General features: G+C 43.8%; 1 protein-coding gene across 1 annotated transcript in view; it reads left to right on the top strand.

The window, feature by feature from the left end:
- LOC137369343 (paladin-like) overlaps positions 1–22,190 on the top strand; it is a 158,546-nt gene that overhangs the window by 46,783 nt on the left and 89,573 nt on the right. Inside the window, exons 7-8 of the mRNA XM_068030414.1 lie at positions 4,810–4,885; positions 12,496–12,644. Coding sequence (XP_067886515.1) covers positions 4,810–4,885; positions 12,496–12,644 — 225 coding nt within the window. The remainder of the gene's footprint in view (positions 1–4,809; positions 4,886–12,495; positions 12,645–22,190) is intronic.

The following is a 22,190-nucleotide window of genomic DNA, read 5'->3' as shown; positions in this document are numbered from 1 at the left end:
AGAGAGAAGACTGAATCCAGGAGCTGTTTCTGTCATATCAAGTAGCTGACCAACCAAACCCGGCCACACAGTGCACAGGTTGTCACTGAAGGACACAGACAAAGGGAAGATTGGTAAATCCACACCATCAAGACTGTTATGAGCAGAGCTGAGGAGGTTCTGGAGAAGTGTGCCTTGTGGTGAAGACCACACCCATGAAGTTTGGATTGAGGGAACTGCTGTCGGAAGAACAGTGGCTAAATCCTTGAAGAAAGGAGCTGACAATCTACCTGAGGAACATCAGAGTTGTGAAGAACTGTGTGGCTGTAATTGTTGCCATATATGCTGGGTGGACTGTCCAGTGAAACCATGAGACCCATCTCTGTTGTATATGATATTTAAGGTGTAATTTGTAATATATATACATTGACCATGTCTGTTGCTTCATGTTTAATTTATGTTGGTTTTGGTTTGAGTGTTAAAGTAAAATTTATAAAAGCGAAATCTTGTCCGTTCCTAAATTGGGGTCAAGTGGGGGATTCGATTCTTTTCATTTGTTGGTGGTCTCCACGGGGATCAGAACAACTCCCAGATCCCTTTGCTCCTCTACCCTATATAGATTCAGAGGACCAGAACTTGTGCTCATCCGGGAGGTGGGGGTAGAGAATCAGAGTGGAAGCATCCGCCATGGAACCCGACGCCAGGATTCCCAGTTCCGATCTTTCCGGGGACGGAATATGCCAACTACGGCCTTCCCGCCCAGAGGCCCATTGAGGCCCTTAAGTGGCCTATTAATGGCCAATTAAGTGGCCTTTTCCCGCCGCTGCTGGGATCGTATCAGCGGTGGGAGGGGCCTCTGCCATGTGGGGAGGATGCCTTGTAAAATGAGGCGCCCTCCCTGTCGGCTTGCGGGGGTTCTCCTTTGTGGGCCATCTGTATCCCCTGGACCAAATGCCAACCCCTCACTTCCCCTCTCTGGGCCTTCTGGATTGGCCCTGGTGACCCTGCCTCACCTACCTGTGTTCTGGGGTTCCACCACTGGGCCTGGGTCCAAGCCCTCTGCAGTACCAGCAGTGGCCACCGCTCCCATTGGTGTTGCTAATACTGCTGAGCTACTGGCCCACTGACTGGCTGGCAGCTCTTGGAGAAGGGATTCCCATCCCTACAAAGTCTTTAAAGGGATGGGGAGCCTGCCTCCAAAAACATTGACCCCAAAAGACTGGAGGATCGTTCCGGGGGGCTGATAAAATGCAGCGACGGGAATCTCCCCACCTTTTCAAAATCCAGCCTGTAGTTTCTAAATAATATCAGTCCTTCTTATTTTTCTTACCAAAATGTAATACCTCACACTTACCTGTGTTGAAATTCATTAACCAATTATATACCACTCTGCAAGTTTATTCATGATGTATTTAACTTATTGCAGTCTTCCTCAGGATTGTCTATTCCCCCCAGTTTGGTTTCATCTGCAAATTTACAAATTGTGTTTTTGATTCCAAAGCCTAAATTGTTAATACAAATTGTGAACAACAGTAATCCCAGCACTGATTCTTGTGGAACTCCATTTTCCACATTCTGTTTCTTTGAATAGCTATCCTTTGCCTCTACTCTCTACTTTCTGTCTTGTTCCCTGACTCCACATGCTCTGACCTTATTCACACGTCTATTATGTGGTAGCTTATCGAAGGCCTGTTGGAAATCTAGATAAAGTAGATCGACGACATTATCTTTGTCTACTTTCTCAGGAACCACTTCAAATAATTCAATGAGGATGGTCAAACAAGACTTTCCCTTTTGAAATCCATGCTGACTAGTCATTATTATATTTTTAGTTTCCAGATGTTTTTACATTTTCTAAGTTAGTTAGGGTTTCATTATTTTTCCTAATACTGATGTTAAGCTGACTGTTCTATAGTTCCCTGAACGTATTACATCTCTCTTCTTAAATATACATATATAGACCAGAATTTAACAGTGAGGCATTGGATCCGCCCACTGTCTGGAAAGCCAAGGGTGAGCCCCCTACCGCTGGGCCTGAAAGCCCTGCTGCTATATGTCATGGTTCAGGCCCTTAATTGGCTTGAGTTGGAGCTTCTGCCCCTCTGAGGCAGGAAGTCCAGCCTCCAAGAGCTGCCAGTCAATAAGAGGGCCGGCAGCTCTTCAGTCCCAGCAGTATCACTGGGAGTGGTGGCTACTGCTGGGACTGCATCCAGCAAGAAGAGAACCATGGACATCGGCCTCCTAAAAGTAGGTGGGTGTCGGAGTGTAGGGCAGGGGGATTGTTTTAATGGGGGTGGCCTGTGCTGCTGGGAGGGGCCTCCATGGGACACAGGATGCCTGATCAAAAAGCATTACCCCCCCCCACCCACCCCGCAAGAAGGCTGCCTGGTATTACTTGGTGGCCTCTTAAGGTGCTGAAGTGCCCGTCTACCACTAGTAAAATACCAACAGTGGTGGGAAGAGGCCCTTAAGTGGCAATGAATTGGCCACTGAAGGGCCTCAATTGGCCTAAGGACAGGTGGACTGTTTGCCACCTCCCCTGCCGCTGGTAAAATAGCAGCAGGGACGGGTATGTGACGGGCACCCCCCGCCTCCCACACGATTTTACATTCACACCCCCCCACCTCCTAGCCCAATCCCGGGGGTGGAGGGGAGGGGCGTTAAATTCCTGTCATAGCATTAGTTATCTGCTGGTCTTCTGGCACTACATATTTTTCTAATGAATTATTCGATATGTGTAATAATGCTGTATTATGATGGCGAGATAGTGGCATTGTGGTAATGTCACTGTAATAGTAATCTGGAGGCCAGGCTAATACCCTGGGGATGTGGGTTCAAATCCCACCATAGCAGCTGGTGAAAGTTAAATTTAATTAATTATAAAAATTGGAAGCTAGTCTAGTGGTGGTGCCATGAACTGTCATCGATTGTCATAAAAACCCATTGGGCCTACAAATGTCCTTTAGGGAAGGAAATCTGCTTTGCTTCTCTGGTCTGGCCTACATATGACTCCAGACCCACAGCAATGTGGCTGACTCTTAACTGCCCTCTGAAATGTCCCAGCAAGTCACTCAGTTGTCAAGGGCAATTAAAGATGGGCAATAAATGCTGGCCTTGTCAGTGATGCCCACTTCCCATGAAAGAATAGTAAAGAGCACTTCACTAGATTTTTTTTTAAATGTGCAGATGCAATCTGTATGGCCCAGGGGTTTTATCTTTGAGTTTGTTTAGTTCATTTACTATTTCTCCTCTTTTTATTTTTAATGTGATTATATCATTTCCTGTTTCATGTTCCTGTGTCATGTTCACCTGATCAATCTCCATGGTAAATATTGAAGCAAAGTAATTATTCAATATTTCTGCCATTTCACTGTCACTGCCTGTGATTTTATCATGTTCTTCCCTTCGTGGTCCTATTCCCATCCTGACTTTCCTTTTTTTATTTACGAGCATGTAGAATATTTTACTGTTTTGTTTTATGTTCCTTGATAAATTAATTTCATAGTTCCTCTTTGTCTTCATGATTGTTTTTTGACCTCTCTCCTAATCTATTCATATTCTCCCTTGTCATGTTCTCCCCTGCTGTCCACAGACTTATAGTATGTCTCTTTCCTTACCGTCAATTTTTCCATTATGTCTTTATTCATCTTGGCTCAGTTGGTAGCACTCTCGCATTTGAGTCAGAAAATGATGGGTTCAAACTTCACTCCAGGACTTGAGCACCTAATCTAGACTGACCCTCCAGTGTGAGGAGTCCTGCATTTTGAAAGGTGCCATCTTTTGGATGAGGTGTTGAACCAAGGGCTGGAATTTACCAGGCCTCTGTGGATGGGCTGAGAGGCTGGGGCCCCATAAAATGGTGAGGGTAGGCAGGGTGGAGGGAGCACAGTTGGAGAGTTTGTTGTCTTGCCATACCATCTTGCCAGCAGTGGGGAAGGTGCAGGACAGCCCTCCTGCCCAGAGGCCATTTGAGCCACTTAAGTGGCCAATTAAAGGCCTCTTCCCACTGCCACTAGCATTATACCAACAGTGGGAGGGCCCTCCGCCACATGGGGTGATCACCAGATGAACCCTGGCAGCCACCCTGTGGGCTCAGGTGATGGGATGCCTCCTATTTGTGCATTCTTTGGCCCACAGAGGGGCCCCCCCAGCGGCAATGGCCGCCCTGCAGCAACACCCCATGCCGTCATCTACCACCCCCCCCGCCCCCTTTGTCGGGTCTACCTGACTGCTCCAGTGCCCCATGACTCCTCTTACCTGGTTGGGAGGGCAGTGTCCATCCATGGCGTCTTCCTCTTCCAGGTGCAGTCCCAGCAGTGGCCTCTACTCCTGGTGGCGCTGCTAAGACTTTTGAACTGCTGCCTCTTCGATTGGCCAGCAGCTCCCGGGGGCGGGCAACGTCCTTTAAAGGGATGGCAGCCCTGACGGCAACTAATTAGTGCCTGACCCCAATAAAATGCAGCCGGCCTAACATCGGCACCCCTGTAGGCGAGCATAAAATTCAGCCCCAAGGCTTGTATGTTCCAGTGGTTTAGGTGGATAACAAAGATTCCAGGGCACTACCACAGCTGGGAGTTCTGGTAGCCCAGCCAACATCCCTCTTTTAACCAGCATTATAAAAAACAGATTGATGGATCCTTCTTGTATTTGAGACCTTGCTGTGTACATCATGGCAGTCATTTTTCTTTAATAACAACAGTCAGAGTAATGCAAGATGAAATGCTTTAAAAATGATTAAATGCAACTTTATTCTAGCACATAAATAAAACACATCAGTGGCCAGAGTGCAGCTAACTGGATTGATAACCTGCTATTCATATTGTTTCCCAGATATAAACGGTTACCTTTGCCTGTTGATGCTGCTCTGGAAGAAGCAGACTTTGATGCCTTCCTTAGTACAATCAGGGTAAGTCAGACTATTTAATGAGGAGCATGAGAAATGTGATCAAATGATTTATGGTTTGATTAATTTTCACTAGGATTGATGCTAGGAATAAAGAGATTAAAGATCTCTAAATATCTCAGATGCAAAAACGTTGAAGAAAGCTAAAGAGGGAGGGTTCCATGTGGAGGAAGAATACTAGTGATGGGTAAAAAGGTCCGCCTCGCGGGGGGAGGACTTCTGGCCAAAGAAGTGGGCGTGGAGGCGGAGATGTCGGAAGAAGAGCTCAGCATCATGTCGAGCTCAAAGTTCATCGAGGTGGGGGCATAAGGGGATGAATCTGAGGCCTTTGCTAAGGACAGAGAAAGGTGTTTGGAGGGTATTGTAAATGCATGGCAAGGGGTGAGATTAGAAGACGGAATGGGGTCAAAGGGAAGTGAAGGGGAAGAAAGATCTGGAGGGGCGTTGATACCCCTGAGTTGTTGAAGCTTGTGATCCTTCACACATGAAAGGAAGAAAATAAGATTTTTGTTAAAGCGTGGATGAGGCAAAACATGAAATGAAACTGTGGACCAGGACAGCTTTGAGATAGAGTGAGTCAATGCTGCTGAAGAGAGAGATTGAGAGTGCGCATGGCATTGAGTGTGGATCTTCGGATGCAGCGAGAACAGCGGTTCAAGGAGCGCTGAATGTCTAGGTGATACCTATAATCATGGGTGGGTCCAAAACATGAAGGGTGGAATTTCAATTGGAATCCATGTGGAATAAGCCAGAGCTGGAGACAGTGGTTGAGGAAGAACATGTGGATGTGAAAGCGAGTTTTAGTAGATACCTGATCAAACACGAGAAGGGAAATAGCTAGCATTGAAGGTGAACAAGGTTAAAGTGACAAAGAAATCCTGTTGGAGAGAAGAGCACAACTTCTGTAGCTTTCCTGCTACTTTCAGAATTCAATTTAATCTAACAAGGGTGACTTGTCCGTGACTACAACAAACCACAATGGGTACAGGTTATTGGTTATATATATTGGTTATAAGTGTAGCAGATTTATTAAGTAGTTTATATTCAGTGCAAAGAAGTAATACTTAACAAATACGATAGTCACAGTCTGTCCCTCAGAACCTTGGCAGTAGCCCTCCGAGTGACTGTGGTGGGGTCTCTCTTCCTCTTGCTGTGTTCTGTTGACTGAAGATTCTCTTCTTTCTTCCTCCAGGTTTTTCATGCTGCTTCTCATGTTCAATAGTTGTTATTTTATACACTTCTTCTCCTTTGAGCCTACGTGGCAACTGACAATGGCCTGGGCTATCTCACTCATTCTGTTTAATCATCATTTTTAAAAACTTTAACATTAAATTTATGCTTAATTTTCTGGTATTACTTTGTTCCATTTTCTTGCAACTTAGTTTTTCCTTATCTAGGAAGTTCATACAAACAGTTGTTACATGAGGTACAGCAATATCTTTCACTCTAGTGAAAACATATCTTAGAAGCTTTATAGCTTCAGTTTTAACTGTAACTTAATTAATGTTCTGTTTTTCATTATCTGTTAGTTTCAAACAAAGCACCATATTCTTTTCATACTTAACTCAAGGTTTGTTTTTCACTGCCAGCTTGATTTTTTGAACATAACCTTGGCTCAGCATCAAGCTTGCTTCTCAACCTCATACCATGTTTAACTGAGCCTACACATATTATAGTTACTTTAACAATATTTTAAAGAATTATTACTTATCATAATCACTTCGAATTAAGCTTATACATTTTAAGACATTACACCAAGCCGTGAACTCTATCTTACACTTCTTCAGGGTGGGCATTCATGAAATACTGTGCATGCTGGAAATAATCTGAAATAAAGACTGAAAAATGCTGGAAATATTCAGCAGGTCTGGCAGCTTCTGCAGAGAGAGAAACAGAATTAACGTTTCGGGTCAATGACCTTTCATCAGAACAGGGAAAAGTTAGAAACATAATAGGTTTAAAGCAAGTGAAATATGGGGAAGCTTGGTAAAAGATCAAAAGGGAACGTCGGTTATAGGGTGGAAGACACAGGATAGATTAAATGACAAAAGAATTGATGGTGCAGGGTCAAAGGGAATGGTAATGGGACAAGTAAAGAAACAAAAGATGTGTCTAGAGGAGGTGTGAATGACAGAATGATGAACAGCTGTTGTCTGAAAGCAAAAAAAAAGAGAAAAATATTAATGAGACTGAAACATGAAAAGAAATAGGAAACAAAATGGAGGCAGAGATTACTGTCTGAAATTGTTGAACTCAATGTTCAACTCTGGTTCCTTTATTTTCATTGTGTTAAACTACTAGCTTGATCACCTTGAGAACACAAACTTAAAAATTACAAAATAGTAGCATTTACGAATAATTTTACAGATATTGCTAAATGCAAAGCCTGCCTGCTCAGGGGGACCTTCCAAAAGGGCCACATAAGTGGCAGAGCTCGCCGGATCTGCAGTTGATTGTGAAACTGGTGACATAATCCAGGTATACATATCAAAGTAATAATCAGAACAATTGTCAAAACAAACTGAACAATTAAGAAAACATATGAGACCATACAAGCCCAGATAGATTGTTGCATATTGTATACCACATCCCACTATTTGATTCCTTTTTCGATATCTTTATTATCCTGTTGCATACTAACAAAATGTTCTTGTGAGGTCGCTGTCTGTTGAAGAATTGACTTCAGGATAAGTGATAGGTGAGGAATCAGGTGGCTGAGGTGAACGACTGACCTAAGGGCTCCCTGCTCCTCATCCGTTTTCTCAATTTGCTCCTGTTTTTCCTACTTTTCCTTCTTCAGGAGAGACACAGCTCCTTCTTATTTTTCTTAGTTAAAACAGATGTTTTCTGAACATGTTTTCTTCTTTGCTGTTCTCGGGATCATGGATTCCTGATTGGACTCCATAAGCTTTCGTCTCATTCCCTGGATGTTTGTCACTGGTTTCTGAATCTGCTGTGATCTGTGCAATTGCAGGGCACAGTTCAGCAATTGTTCCCCATTGTACTTCATCATTCAGCTTAGGTCCTTTCACAGAATCACAGAATAATACAGTGCAGAAGAGGCCCTTCGGCCCATCGAGTCTGCACCTATGCATTAAGGACACCTGACCTTTACAGAGAGAGAGGTTACATGGGTACTTTTTCTGGATTTCTTAATGCTGACGGAAGTGACCAACAGCTTTCTCTCCATGAAGAAGCTGATGACAGCAATCTGCAGCTCCTCAATGTTCTTTGAAGAATCCAGGTTACTCATAATCAGTTGAAGTGTTGATTTGCCATCTCTTCACTCTTCTCCATATTCTGCTCCTTTGCTTCCTGACCCAGTTTTGCTGCAATCGCTTAAGCCTGCTCATTCATTTCTTCGACTTTCTCGTCAGCCCCTGGTACTTCTGCCTTCCCGATTTCCTGCTTTTTCATCATTTCACTTGTCCTTTCTTCACTCACTGTCAGAAGTCTGCATTGGCTTCCTCTTCAATGTCCCAATTCAAGCTCCCAATTTGCTGGTTCCATTCCTAAGATTCCGCTATGCTTGTTTGAATGGAGGTGTGACTTTAACAGCATCATTCCATGATTCTTTTGGAGAGGTGTCTTTCACAAACGTCCTCTCTTCCATTTTTGGGTCTTCAGTCTTCAATTCTTCCTCAGTTTCCTTGATGAGTTTCCAAATCTCCATCTGCTTTTCCTTATCTGCGAGGTTGGCTCTGTACCGACAGCATCCTTTGAGTTACTGCCACTTTCTGTCCAACATCGATTTTACTGATCAATGCCTCTCCTCAAACACTGAGCTGATGGTAGTGATGCAAGGTGATTGCCCTAAAACTCTATCCTCTTCCTTGTCCATTTTCTTCAAACCTATCATCACTATTACGATAGTGCCCAGGAAAGGCTGCCTTCAATAATTGGTCTGCAAACACATTTGGGGTCTTGCTAGCTTCCTGCTTGTATTCCAGCAGGCCTTTTTGAGATCAGATGCTGGTCCATGATCTGTGGCTTTCCATACTGCCTCCTTCACCAGTACCTTTCTTAATGAACGTAGGAAGAGACTGATACAGATCTGGATGGCACACATGGAGTACCATTTCACCCTTTCTCACTCCTCGGAATTTTATAAGTCAACTACATGCTCTCTTGCTGTGTCTGACTTGGATCCTCACTAAGTCTAAACTGTGGGATATTCTGAGCTAACGCTTTTAATACAGGGCATCAAACAGCACTGTGGTGGTTCACACATCCTCTCCTCTTGCATCTTTCTTCTTACCTTTAAGGGGCACATCATTCCTTTTTCCTCTAAGCTCATGACTTCACTGGCCTCATCCAGGTTGCCCTGTGCGTCCCTCTACGTACATATTCCCCTGCAGCCCATGCGAGATCGCTGCACTCTATCTCTCCCACGGAACCTTCCTTTTCCCCAGCCCATCACTTCACCACAGCAAACATAAGGCCCTGTTGTTGCTTCAACTGATCTTTCAATTCTCAAATCTGTTTTGGACACATCTCATGATTGCTTCCCTTTCCGTGAACTTTCTAGTCGTCCACTTGTTGCTTAAGAACACCACTTAGGGAAGCACCCAGATCATTGGTTTTCCTTTGGTATTGTTCTACCAGCCCTTTCTTTTCTCCCAGTTCCACCTCTTACTACATCAAATTACTGATTTTTAAAAACTAATTTCAGCCTGTAAATAAGATAGTGTTATGACTGAGGCAGGAGGAGTGCCCTGTTAATTTGGTCCCACTTCTCCACGGGTAACAGCATATCAATAAATTTCCACACTTACTAAAAAGAGCCAATTTGATATTCATTTTGTCCCCAGAATAAAGCACACCAACCAGGTTTCTTTAATAAACAACAAAATTAACCATTTATTATAACACCAAGTTTAGACCATTAATGAAGTAAATCTAAATACAAACTGAGATATTGAGGCACCTTATTTTCCCTAGCCCTCATGCACATGCACATACATCCAAAAACCAATTAACCAGGAAAAAAAAAGTATTTTGGTTTACAGCTGTTTCATAGGAATCAAAGGAATAATAATATAACGTAGTTTGTCCTGATCTGGGAGGAAGTTTTTGGTCTGCTGAGGTGTCCCAAAGTCGAATAGTTGGATGACACTCAAAGTTTTTCCAGGTGAGGTTGATGAACAGTCTGTGATGGGTAGGCGTTCAAGGAAACTCAACTGCAGTAGGCTTCACATAGGTCTTCCGTCAGGGGTATAGCAACAAGTCTTCTTAGGTCTTACAGCAGCAGTACAGTAGTAGAAGGTTTAGTTGAGTTTAGTTTAGAGATACAGCACTGAAACAGGCCCTTCGGCCCACCGAGTCCGTGCCGACCATCAACCACCCATTTATACTAATCCTACACTAATTCCATATTCCTACCACATCCCCACCTGTCCCTATATTTCCCTACCACCTACCTATACTAGGGGCAATTTATAATGGCCAATTTACCTATCAACCTGCAAGTCTTTGGCATGTGGGAGGAAACCGGAGCACCCGGAGGAAACCCACGCAGGCACAGGGAGAACTTGCAAACTCCACACAAGCATTACCCAGAATTGAACCTGGGTCGCTGGAGCTGTGAGGCTGTGGTGCTAACCACTGCGCCACTGTGCCGCCCCTTCAAATTTCTAAATTTCTAAAAACACAGGAGGCAACAGAAACCACACTTGATGCAGGGATTCTTCAGAGACAGGAGGCAATAGGAATCTGTCACATTTGAAATTCAGGGTTTCTTCTCAAGAGATGCAGGATCCCTTTACAGAGAGGTCGTACTTTTCTAGTTCTTTTTCTGATCTCCAGGCAGGTCAGAATCATATTTCAGAATGCCTGCTTTTTGTCTAAACTCATTGGCTTTTAAAGTTCCAAACTGAAAGCAAAACCTTTCTGAAATAGATCACATGCCCAGTCATAAAGTCTTTCTTGACATTCAAAAAGTAACTCTGAGGTCAAACCCCTTTGCTGGTTTCCTTGAAATTACCTGCTTTCCTGTCCTTTTACAAGTTCAGCTTTTGTTGAACTTCCTTTCAAAACATCCATAAAGTTCAATGTCCACTGAAAATCCTTTTTCAGTTTTTAAAAACATAGAATCTTAAGTTTTAATAAAAAACAAAATCCTTGTAACAATAGTGATTCAGGCAGAGACTCGCAATACTGTTTTTTGTCCTCTAACTTCATCTCAACCTACTCTTTTTTTTAATCTTCGTCTTTCCTTTTAGCTCTTCTAATTCTTCTTTTAATTTGGTTATTTTGCCACAGAATAATCATGGCTTTCCAGTCACGCTGTTTAATTTTCTTTTCCTTCCGTAACCTTTAGTGCAATTCTGACATTTGTCTCAGACTGTCTACCTCAGATATTAATGATTTGCACGCTCCTTGCTTCTTGTGCACAGATTTCTGAATAATATTGACTAACTGTTCAGCCATGGCACCTACCTCCTGTGCTCAACTCATGACCAAGATACTGTCCACTAATTTCTTTCACTTAGTCACAAACATTCCTTTTTTATAATGTGAAAGATAGTCTATCCATCTATTGCATTTAGTCACAAAACATACGATTCCCGTTGGTACCGTGCCGAGCAATACAGCTTGCATTTCTTTTAACACTTTAACTCAAGGCCACCCAGGGATGCCAACACATAAGGAATTCTCTTTTAATTAGATAAATGATTCCTTGCGGTTCAGGCTCGAGTGTGTTGTCCAAATGCAAATTTATTACTCAGTCACAAAAATAAGTAATTATTACGCTTACACAATAAACCCGTACCACTTGGTTTCTTGCAGACCCGAGGTGATCAGCCTTGCTTCTATAGGTGTTTATCTTCAGACTGCCCATGAGCTCTATCCCTGAAGGCCCTCACTGTTGTAGGGTAACCCTACTTATCCCTCCCACTGAAGTCCAGAACCTTCTCCTTTGATGTCAGGTCATGTCACCTGATGCTCAGCAAAGCATAAGAAAAAGATATTCCTCCGTACAAACCTCCAGGCTATAATATAATGGCTGTTTCTATGATACAATGGAACAGGAGATGTCCTGGCCACTTTAGAGTTACTGCTCTCCCCCTCCCTGCCCCCCCCCCCCCCCATTGTTACAGCAAAACTGAGATGTTCATACCTATTCTAGCTTATCAAGATCTCAGGATGTGAATCACTTAAAATGGATGACTTGACTCAAAGCTGAGAGTGATTTGATTAGCAAGTATAACAAAGCAGACTGTAACATAAGGGAGTAATTATCCCACTCTGATCTGGGCTGAATAGCCTCCTTCTGTACTGTAAGATTTTTTGATAATTGAGATGCAACCTCATTTATTTTAAATATGTTCAGTGCAATGCCAAAATCTAAAACTACATAATAACATGTTGAGCGTTTCTTGTGGATAGTATCCTTTGTGACACATGACTAATGGCCCAATTGAGAACCAGAAAAACTAGTTGATGTCAGTTTGAATATACAGGAAGTCCTGGAACTTTGACCACTCATTTAGGAAACAGGGTTTCAACCCATCATCTTTGCCATATTATTGGAATGTTAGGTGGATTCATTATTTGGATAGTTCGGGTGCCTGCCTAGTTCTGTTATTTGATGTTATTCTGTTATTTTCCAGGAGTGCCCAAACATCACCTTCAGAGACAGTTGCAAGCCACCTCCTGCCCTACTCTTTAACTGTCAAACGGGAGTGGGACGCTCCAATCTCGGAATGATAATAGGTGCGCTGATGATAGCTCACAGAACAGCATTTCCTCCGATGGAAAGGTGAGGCACTTGAGACGGGTTAACATTGTACAAAAGAGACTGAAACATGAAGTTGTGTTGTTTCTGTTCTTCAATCAAAGAGTACACTGTCTCATACATGTTTTAGAACTTACTAACCTGAGTAAATAAAATGATAATAAATGCAGAGATTTGGGGCTAAATCTTACCGCCAGAGGTGGGCGGTCAACTAATTCAATTAACTGTCCAATTAACGAACATTTTACCACCATGCTGGGATTTTACTGGTGTCAGCACAGCCCCCACCACATGGGTAGACCACCAGGTACATTGTGGCGGCCTCCCAGCAGCTCCCTCGGTGGTGGCCTCTTAATTGGCCGCCAGTAGAATTGCCCAGTTCCCTGCTGACAGCCCACACACATTTGGAACCTGCTTTCAGTGCCGGCAGTGGGACTTACTTCTTGGAGGTAAAGTTCAGCCCTTGGTCACACTCTTTGAATTGCAGAAGAGGTCCTTCCAATAGCCTCAAATATGCCATTTCCACCCAGAGCAGAGACTTTTTTGTCTTTGACAGAACTTGAACGTCTCTTGAGTTTGCAGCAGTGTCCGACAAAATTCAATTGTGACACATTTTTGCAACTTCTCCACAATCTTTCTGAAAGAACCATCCAATTCAGATGTGTTACCAGGTAAGTAGAAGGACAAGGTGAGATAGTTTATCGTGTGCATTTTTCATCAATAGCAGGAACTGCATCCTCCCTCAAGTGCAATATGGCATCACCTTGAAATCGCCGATTGCATCAAACCTGTTGGGGTAAAGTAGTTTCAATTGTAACCGACTCAATGCACTCCATGTTGCAACCTTCCATACCTTTCAGTGCGGTGCTGACCTCATGTATTGTGACGATTTATAAATCTTGGCATACTGAAAGTCCTGAGACAGCTGGTCTAGTTGTGTCTACAATATAAAACATTTGTGGTAGCCATTCGGAGCTCCCATATCTGCACTGCAAGGTTATCGTTCCAATGCACTTGATTGGAGGACCATTGTAGACAGTCAGCCTAGCCGTGGTGGATTGTACCATAGATTCCCATTTCTTTAAGTGCATGTTCTTCAGTATACGGAGGGGCAGAATATTTGCACTTGCTCCAGAGTTGATTTTTACTCTGAGCTTATGCTTGCCACACTTCTGTGAACATATAATCCCAATCATGGCAACTGCCTCAGATTGGCTAATAGCATTGACATGCTGATCCAAATTAACTATATGAAATGCTTATTCGCTGTTTGTACAAGTGCACTCTGTATCCGTGTCCTCCTGACAATTTGTCTCTCTGCTGACTTAATGTGCCTGCTTGGGCTTTTGTTGTGCGTTGGAATACCTTTTGTTGCATTTGCCAACCTGTCTTGCAGACGTTCTCTCTGCAAATGATCTGTCACCACTCCTGATGCAGTATCTGAGCTCAGCCTCTGCATTGCCTTGCCCAATATCCTTGCAAGCCACAAGATACACCAGACAACTGCGAATTGGGTGATTCAGGCCACATTTGCCACAAGGCTTAGCGGGCTTTTGCACCTTGGTTACCATACCAATTGTCGTAGCTGCCCCTAATGCTTGTAACTGTTTGCTTGTAACTGTTGCCACCCAGCCATGATGGCTTCAAATTTCCTTCCATCATTGAGCAGTGCATCTATGGTGTGCCCTTCTTTTCTAGCATCTAGTGGGGTAGACGGGGTTACTAGTTCTATAATCCGTAGCGACAATTCAATATCTGCGAAGTTGCAATCTTGAGCTTTGTCTCGGCACCTTGCGACAAACTGGTCAATGGACTCATCTTACCTTGGCCAGTAGGTCATAAGCTCAAGTCTATGTACTCGAAAATTGACTATAACTTGCTTGGGTCCTTCTGATCCTTAGCTGACAATCCTGATGTGTTGATCAGTGCGATCTTGATTGTTACAGCTTGTTTCTCTGGTTCACTCACTTCTTGATTTAGGAAACACAGTTCCATCCACTGGTGAAACAGTTTAAACTGAGATGCTATGTCCGATATCTTCCAGTCCATAACCGACTACCTGAATGGCATTTTCTTAATGATCTTACTTCTCTACAAATATAGGACTTTTCACAGGTTTTCATTTTCACAGGCACACTTCTCTTACAGGCTCTCTACTTTACAGGTCTTCTGCTTTACAGACAAAGCTTTTTTTTCATTTTTAGACAGACTCGTTTTCTAAAGTCCTACCCCTTTAGGAGTGAGAGCACACAGCTGATTTTTTTGTTTACACAGCTTGTTCATTTTTTAAAACTGTGTGATGGCAACTTTCTTTAGTTACACAGCTCGTCATTTTTTTGAAACTCAGAGAGCAGTTTTTTTCCCTCTCTGCACAGTGCTGCAGCTTGTAGTACTGGCAGCTGCCACAACTAACCTTTTACTTTGTGCAGGACATCCAGTAGTGCTATTGAGCTCTTCCTACTCATTTCAGCTTAGGCCCCACCCACAAAACAAACCCCAGGAAAACTAAAGCAGTTATGGCTGTGGCTACTTCTTTTCAAATTTTTCAACACACTGCCAGATTAATTGAAAACTCCGATCCCCTGGCAACTTGCCTGCTGTATCGCAGAGTTTCAACACCTCCCGGGGTCCTAGCTCACTGTTCTACCAACTGCACTCCTGCAGGATCTTCAGCCACTCCAGGTAGGCAATCAGCTGTTCCTTGTTCTCTCTTAGGGAGAAGTTCATGAATCTGAGTTTGTTTTCTTTGGAGAAGAGGAGACTGAGAGATTTGATTGAAGGTTTCAAGATTATGAAGTGGAACAATGAAAATTAACCAATTTATCTAATAGCAATCATAAAATGATCAAGGTCACTGTAGTGTTTGAGAGGAAGAAACACAAAAACATCGATTAAGATTCTAGATTTAGATAAAGCTGATTTCAATGTGATGAGACAGAGACAGCCCACAGTAAACTGGGCCAATCTATTAATGGGTAAAACAAGAGGAGGCATTCAAAAAATAATTTAGAAGATACAGAACCAGTTTATATGCCTGAGGGGCAAGAGCTCTACTTGCCAAAAAAACAACCATGGACAACTAAAAAGATAATGGATAACATAAAACTAAAAGAAAAAGCATACAAAAATGCAAAAATAGCACAGATCCTGGCAAATGAGGAAGATACAAAGAACAACAAAAGCTAACAAAACAGCTGGCAGGAGGTACAAAAAGGGAGTATGAAAAGAAACTTGCAAGTGATATCAAACTCAACACAATTTTTCCTCCCAATTATGTTCTGAAAGAGAGGGTTGTTGGGAACAATGTGGGTCTCTTAAAAACTGGTAACAGTGATATTGACAATGAAAATAAGGAAATTGTGGACATGTTGAACAATTACTTTGCATCAGTATTTACAAGAGAGAAAGAGAATAACAGGCCAGGCATATTGAATTGGGGACAGGGACTCACCAAAATTAATGGAAGCAAAATAACTAAGGAAGAAAATAATAGCACTGAAGAGTTCCAGGACCAGATGGTTTCCATTCCTGGATTTTAGAGGAAGTAGTTGAGAACATTGCAAATGCTATAAATATAAAGTTTCAAAGGTCTCTTGATTCAGGACCCATTCTTTTAGATGGACAAATTGTGCATGTCACTCTGCAATTTAATGAAGATGAGAGAGGGAAAGCGGTGAATTATAAACTAATTATAACATCTGCTGTTGGGAAATTACTAGAGTCTATAATTAAGGATAGGGTGACTGAACACCTTCAACATTTTCGGCTGATCAGAGATAGCCAGCATGAATTTGTAAAGGGTAGGCCTTGCCTGATGAATCTTATGAAATTGTTTGAACAGGTGACTAAAGTAGTGGACAGGGGAATGTCTATGGATGTTATTTATATGGACTTCCTGGAGGCATTTGATAAAGTCCCTCATAAGAGTTTGTTAGCTAACGTTAAAGCTCATGGAATTGAAGGTAAATTATTCACCTGTTTAGGAAATTGGCTCAGCATCAGGTGACAGTGAATAGGGATAATGGGCAGGAACTCTAATTAGCAGCATGTGTCTAATGTTATATTGCATGGATCTGTGTTGGGACCTCAACCAGTCAGCATTTTTACCAATCATTAGATGATGGAATAGAAAGCCATATCCAAGTTTGTCAAATGACATGAAGATAGGTGGCATTGTAAGCAGGGTAGATGGAAGCAGAAAATTATAAAGAGATATTAATAGAGTAAATGAATTGTAGCAAATGGATTCCAATGTCGGCAAATGTGAGGTCATCCACTTTGGACCTAAAAAGGACAGAACAAAATACTTTCTAAATGGTGAAAGTCTAGAAATAGTGGCGATCCAAAGAGACTTGGGGATCTAGCTACATAGTTCGTTAAACATAGATCATAAATAGGTACAAAAATAGCCAAAAAGGCGATGGAATGCTGGCTTTGGTATCAAGGGGACTGGAATACAAGAGGGTAGAAGTTATGCTAGACTATACAAATCCTGGAGTGCTGAGAGCAGTACTGGGCAGTACATCTTAGGAGGATATATTGGCTTCATATGGACTACAGCACTGATTTACCAGAATGATACCTAAACACCAAGGTTTAAATTACGAGAGCAGATTATACAAACTGGGGTTGTATACCCCAGAATTTAGAAGGTTAAAGGGTGATTTGATCGAAGTATTCAAGATAGTAAGGGGAACTTTTTTCAATTCTTTTATGGGATGTGAGCATTGCTGGCAAGGCCAATATTTGTTTCCCATCCCTAATTGCCCTTCAGAATGTGGCAGTGAGCTGCATTCTTGAACTGCTGCAGTCCATCTGGTGTAGGCGTACCCACAGTGCTATTAGGAAGGGGGTTCCAGGGTTTTGACCCAGCAACAGTGAAGGAACAGTGATATAGTTCCAAGTCAAGATGGTGTGTGACTTGGAGGTAAACTTGCAGGTGGTATTGTTCCCTTGCATCTGCTTCCCTTGTCCTTCTAGGTGCTAGAGGTCATGGGTTTGAAAGGTACTGTTGAAGAAGGTTTGGCAAGTTGCTGCAGTGCATCTTGTATATGATACATACTGCTGCCATGGTGTGCCAATGGTGGAGGCAGTAAATGTTTAAGGTGGTGGATGGGGTGCCAATCAAGAGGGCAGCTTTGTCCTGAATTGTTATGAGCTTCTTGTGTGTTGTTGGAGCTGCATTCATCCAGGCAGGTGGAGAGTATTCCATCACACTCCTGACTTGTGCCTTATAGATGGTGGACAGGATTTGGGAAGTTAAGAGGAAAGTTCTTTGTTGCAGAATTCCCAGCCTCTGACCTGCTCTTGTAACCATAGTATTTATGTGGCTAGTCCAGTTAAGGTTCTGCTCAATGGTAACCTCCAGGATGTTGATATTAATGCTGATAGGGTAGATAGAGAGAAACTATTTCTGCTTGTTTGGTAGTCTTGGACTAGAGGGCACAATCTAAAAATTAGAGCCAGACCTTTCAGAAGTGAAGTTTTTTAAAATTCATTCATGGGATATGGGCGACACTGGCCAGGCTAGCATTCATTGCCCATCCCTAATTGCCCTTGAGAAGGTGCTGGTGAGCTGCCTTCTTGAACCGCTGCAGTCCAATGGGGTAGGTATACCCACAGTGCTGTTAGGAAGGGAGTTCCAGGATTTTGACCCAGCGACAGTGAAGGAACGGCGATATAATTCCAAGTCAGGATGGTGTGTGACTTGGAGGGGAACTTGCTGGTGGTGGTGTTCCCATGTATTTGCTGCCCTTGTCCTTCTAGTTGGTAGAGGTCGCGGGTTTGGAAGGTGCTGTCTGAGGAGCCTTGGTGCATTGTTGCAGTGCATCTTGTAGATGGTACACACTGCTGCCACTGTGCGTCGGTGGTGGAGGGAGTGAATGTTTGTAGGTGGTGTGCCAATCAAGCGGGCTGCTTTGTCCTGGATGGTGTCGAGCTTCTTGAGTGTTGTTGGAAATGCACCCATCCAGGCAAGTGGAGAGTGTTCCATCACACTCCTGACTTGTGCCTTGTAGATGGTGGACAGGCTTTGGGGAGTCAGGAGGTGAGAGTTACTCACCTCAGGATTCCTGGCCTCTGACCTGCTCTTGTAGCCATGGTATTTATGTGGCTACTCCAGTTCAGTTTCTGGTCAATGGTAGCTCCTAGGATGTTGATAATGGGGGATTCAGCGATGGTAATGCTGTTGAATGTCAAGGGGAGATGGTTAGATTCTCTGTTGTTGGAGGTGGTCATTGCCTGGCACTTGTGTGGCGCGAATGTTACTTGCCACTTATCAGCCAAGTCTGGATATTGTCCGGGTCTTGCTGCATTTCTATACTGACTGCTTCAGTATCTGAGGAGTCACGAATGGTGCTGAACATTGTGCAATCATCAGCGAACATCCCCACTTCTGACCTTATGATTGAAGGAAGGTCATTGATGAAGCAGCTGAAGGAAACATTTCCACACACAAAGGGTGATAGAAATTTGGAACTCTCTTCTGCAAATGACAATTGATATGAGGTTAATTGTTAATTTTAAATCTGAGATTGATAGATCTTCAGTAACCTAAAGTATTAAGGGATATGGGGTTAGATCACAGATCAGCTATGATCTTACTGAGTGGCGGAATAGGCTCACGGAGTTAAGTGGCCTAATCCTGTTCCTATGGTGAAGAGTTCACGTCTTCAGAGACACATGTTAAAATGAGGAAGTTACAAATAAGAAGGCAAGTCAGGTGAAATGCTTTCACCCAACGGGTAATGTTGAATAAACTAACAGGGCGGCACAGTGGCGCAGTGGTTAGCACCGCAGCCTCACAGCTCCAGCGACCCGGGTTCAATTCTGGGTACTGCCTGTGTGGAGTTTGCAAGTTCTCCCTGTATCTGCGAAGGTTTCCTCCGGGTGCTCCGGTTTCCTCCCACATGCCAAAGACTTGCAGGTTGATAGGTAAATTGGCCATTATAAATTGCCCCTAGTATAGGTAGGTGGTAGGGAAATACAGGGACAGGTGGGGATGTGGTAGGAATATGGAATTAGTGTAGGATTAGTATAAATGGGTGGTTGAAGGTCGGCACAGACTCGGTGGGCCGAAGGGCCTGTTTCAGTGCTGTATCTCTAAACTAAACTAAGAAGCACAATGAAATGGACAATATGCACAGGGGTCAAGAGACTATTAGATGTGTTTCCAGAAAGGGTAAAGGTAGCGAGATATGGGGAGAAAGTTGTTTCGTGAGATTGAGAGATCTGCGAAGATGGTCAGTAGGTGGGATTGAGAGATAAGGGTAGAAGGTGGGCGGGTAGGGTTGGTATAAGATGAAGAAATAGGTTTGCTGTAACTAATGGCCTTTTACTGTTCCTAAAAAATGCTCCTGTTCTGCTTTTTTAAATAAGATGCATGGATTGTGTCCAAGCATCACCTAGTTTCATACATCTTTCATATAAATAAAAATCTTTTTCTTCTGGTCAAGGAAACCTGCTTGATAGAAATGTCTTGTGGGTTTCTTCTTCTTCTTTGGCCTCCTTATCTCGAGAGACAATGGGTAAGCGCCTGGAGGTGGTCAGTGGTGTGTGGAGCAGCGCCTGGAGTGGCTATAAAGGCCAATTCTAGAGTGACAGGCTCTTCCATAGGTGCTGCAGAAAAATTTGTTTGTCGGGGCTGTTACACAGTTGGCTCTCCCCTTGCGCTTCTGTCTTTTTTCCTGCCAACTGCTAAGTCTCTTCGACTCGCCACTCTTTAGCCCCGCCTTTAGGGCTGCCCGCCAGCTCTGGCGAATGCTGGCAACTGACTCCCACTACTTGTGATCAATGTCACAGGACTTCATGTCGCTTTTGCAGACGGCCTAAAAGCAGAGACATGGACGGCCGGTGGGTCTGGTACCAATGGCGAGCTCGATGTACAATGTGTCTTTGGGGATCCTGTCATCTTCCATGCGGCTCACATGGCCAAGCCATCTCAAGCGCCGCTGACTCAGTAGTGTGTATCAGCTGGGGATGTTGGCTGCCTTGAGGACTTCTGTGTTGGAGATACGGTCCTGCCACCTGATGCCAAGTATTCTTCGGAGGCAGCGAAAATGGAATGAATTGAGACGTCGCTCTTGGCTGACATACGTTGTCCAGGCCTCGCTGCCATAGAGCAAGGTACTGAGGACACAGGCTTGATACACACGGACTTTTGTGTTCCGTATCAGTGCGCCATTTTCCCACACTCTCTTGGCCAGTCTGGACATAGCAGTGGAAGCCTTTCCCATGCGCTTGTTGATTTCTGCATCGAGAGACAGGTTACTGGTGATAGTTGAGCCTAGGTAGGTGAACTCTTGAACCACTTCCAGAGCGTGGTCGCCAATATTGATGGATGGAGCATTTCTGACGTCCTGCCCCATGATGTTCATTTTCTTGAGGCTAATGGTTAGGCCAAATTCATTGCAGGCAGCCGCAAACCTGTCGATGAGACTCTGCAGGCACTCTTCAGTGTGAGATGTTAAAGCAGCATCATCAGCAAAGAGGAGTTCCCTGATGAGGACTTTCCATACTTTGGACTTCACTCTCAGACGGGCAAGGTGAAACAACCTGCCCCCTGATCTTGTGTGGAGGAAAATTCCTTCTTCAGAAGACTTGAACGTATGTGAGAGCAGCAGGGAGAAGAAAATCCCAAACAGTGTGGGTGCGAGAACACAGCCCTGTTTCACGCCACTCAGGATAGGAAAGGGGTCTGATGAGGTGCCGCTATGCTGAAGTGTGCCTTTCATATTGTCATGGAATGAGGTGATGATACTTAGCAGCTTTGGTGGACATCCAATCTTTTCTAGTAGTCTGAAGAGACCACGTCTGCTGACGAGGTCAAAGGCTTTGCTGAGATCAATGAAAGCAATGTAGAGGGACATCTGTTGTTCGCGGCATTTCTCCTGTATCTGACGAAGGGAGAACAGCATGTCAACGATCGATCTCTCTGCACGAAAGCCACACTGTGCCTCAGGGTAGATGCGCTCGGCCAGCTTCTGGAGCCTGTTTAGAGCGACTCGTGCAAAGACTTTCCCCACTATGCTGAGCAGGGAGATTCCACGGTAGTTGTTGCAGTCACCGCGGTCACCTTTGTTTTTATAGAGGGTGATGATATTGGCATCGCGCATGTCCTGGGGTACTGCTCCCTCGTCCCAGCACAGGCATAGCAGTTCATGTAGTGCTGAGACTATAGCAGGCTTGGCACTCTTGATTATTTCAGGGGTAATGCTGTCCTTCCCAGGGGCTTTCACGCTGGCTAGAGAATCAATGGCATCACTGAGTTACGATTTTGTTGGCTGTATGTCCAGCTCATCCATGACTGGTAGAGGCTGGGCTGCATTGAGGGCAGTCTCAGTGACAGCATTCTCCCTGGAGTACAGTTCTAGGTAGTGCTCAACCCAGCGGTCCATTTGTTTGCGTTGGTCAGGGATTATGTCCCCTGATTTAGATTTGAGGGGGGCGATCTTCCTAATGGTTGGTCCAAAACCTCTCTTAATGCCATCATACATTCCTCTGATGTTTCCGGTGTCTGAGGCCAGCTGAATATGACTACATAGGTGTTGCCAGTAGTCATTTGCGCAGTGC

The sequence above is a fragment of the Heterodontus francisci genome, chromosome 4, assembly GCF_036365525.1.
Source record: "Heterodontus francisci isolate sHetFra1 chromosome 4, sHetFra1.hap1, whole genome shotgun sequence".
NCBI lineage: Eukaryota > Metazoa > Chordata > Chondrichthyes > Heterodontiformes > Heterodontidae > Heterodontus > Heterodontus francisci.
This window is presented reverse-complemented; position numbering and strand designations above follow the sequence as displayed.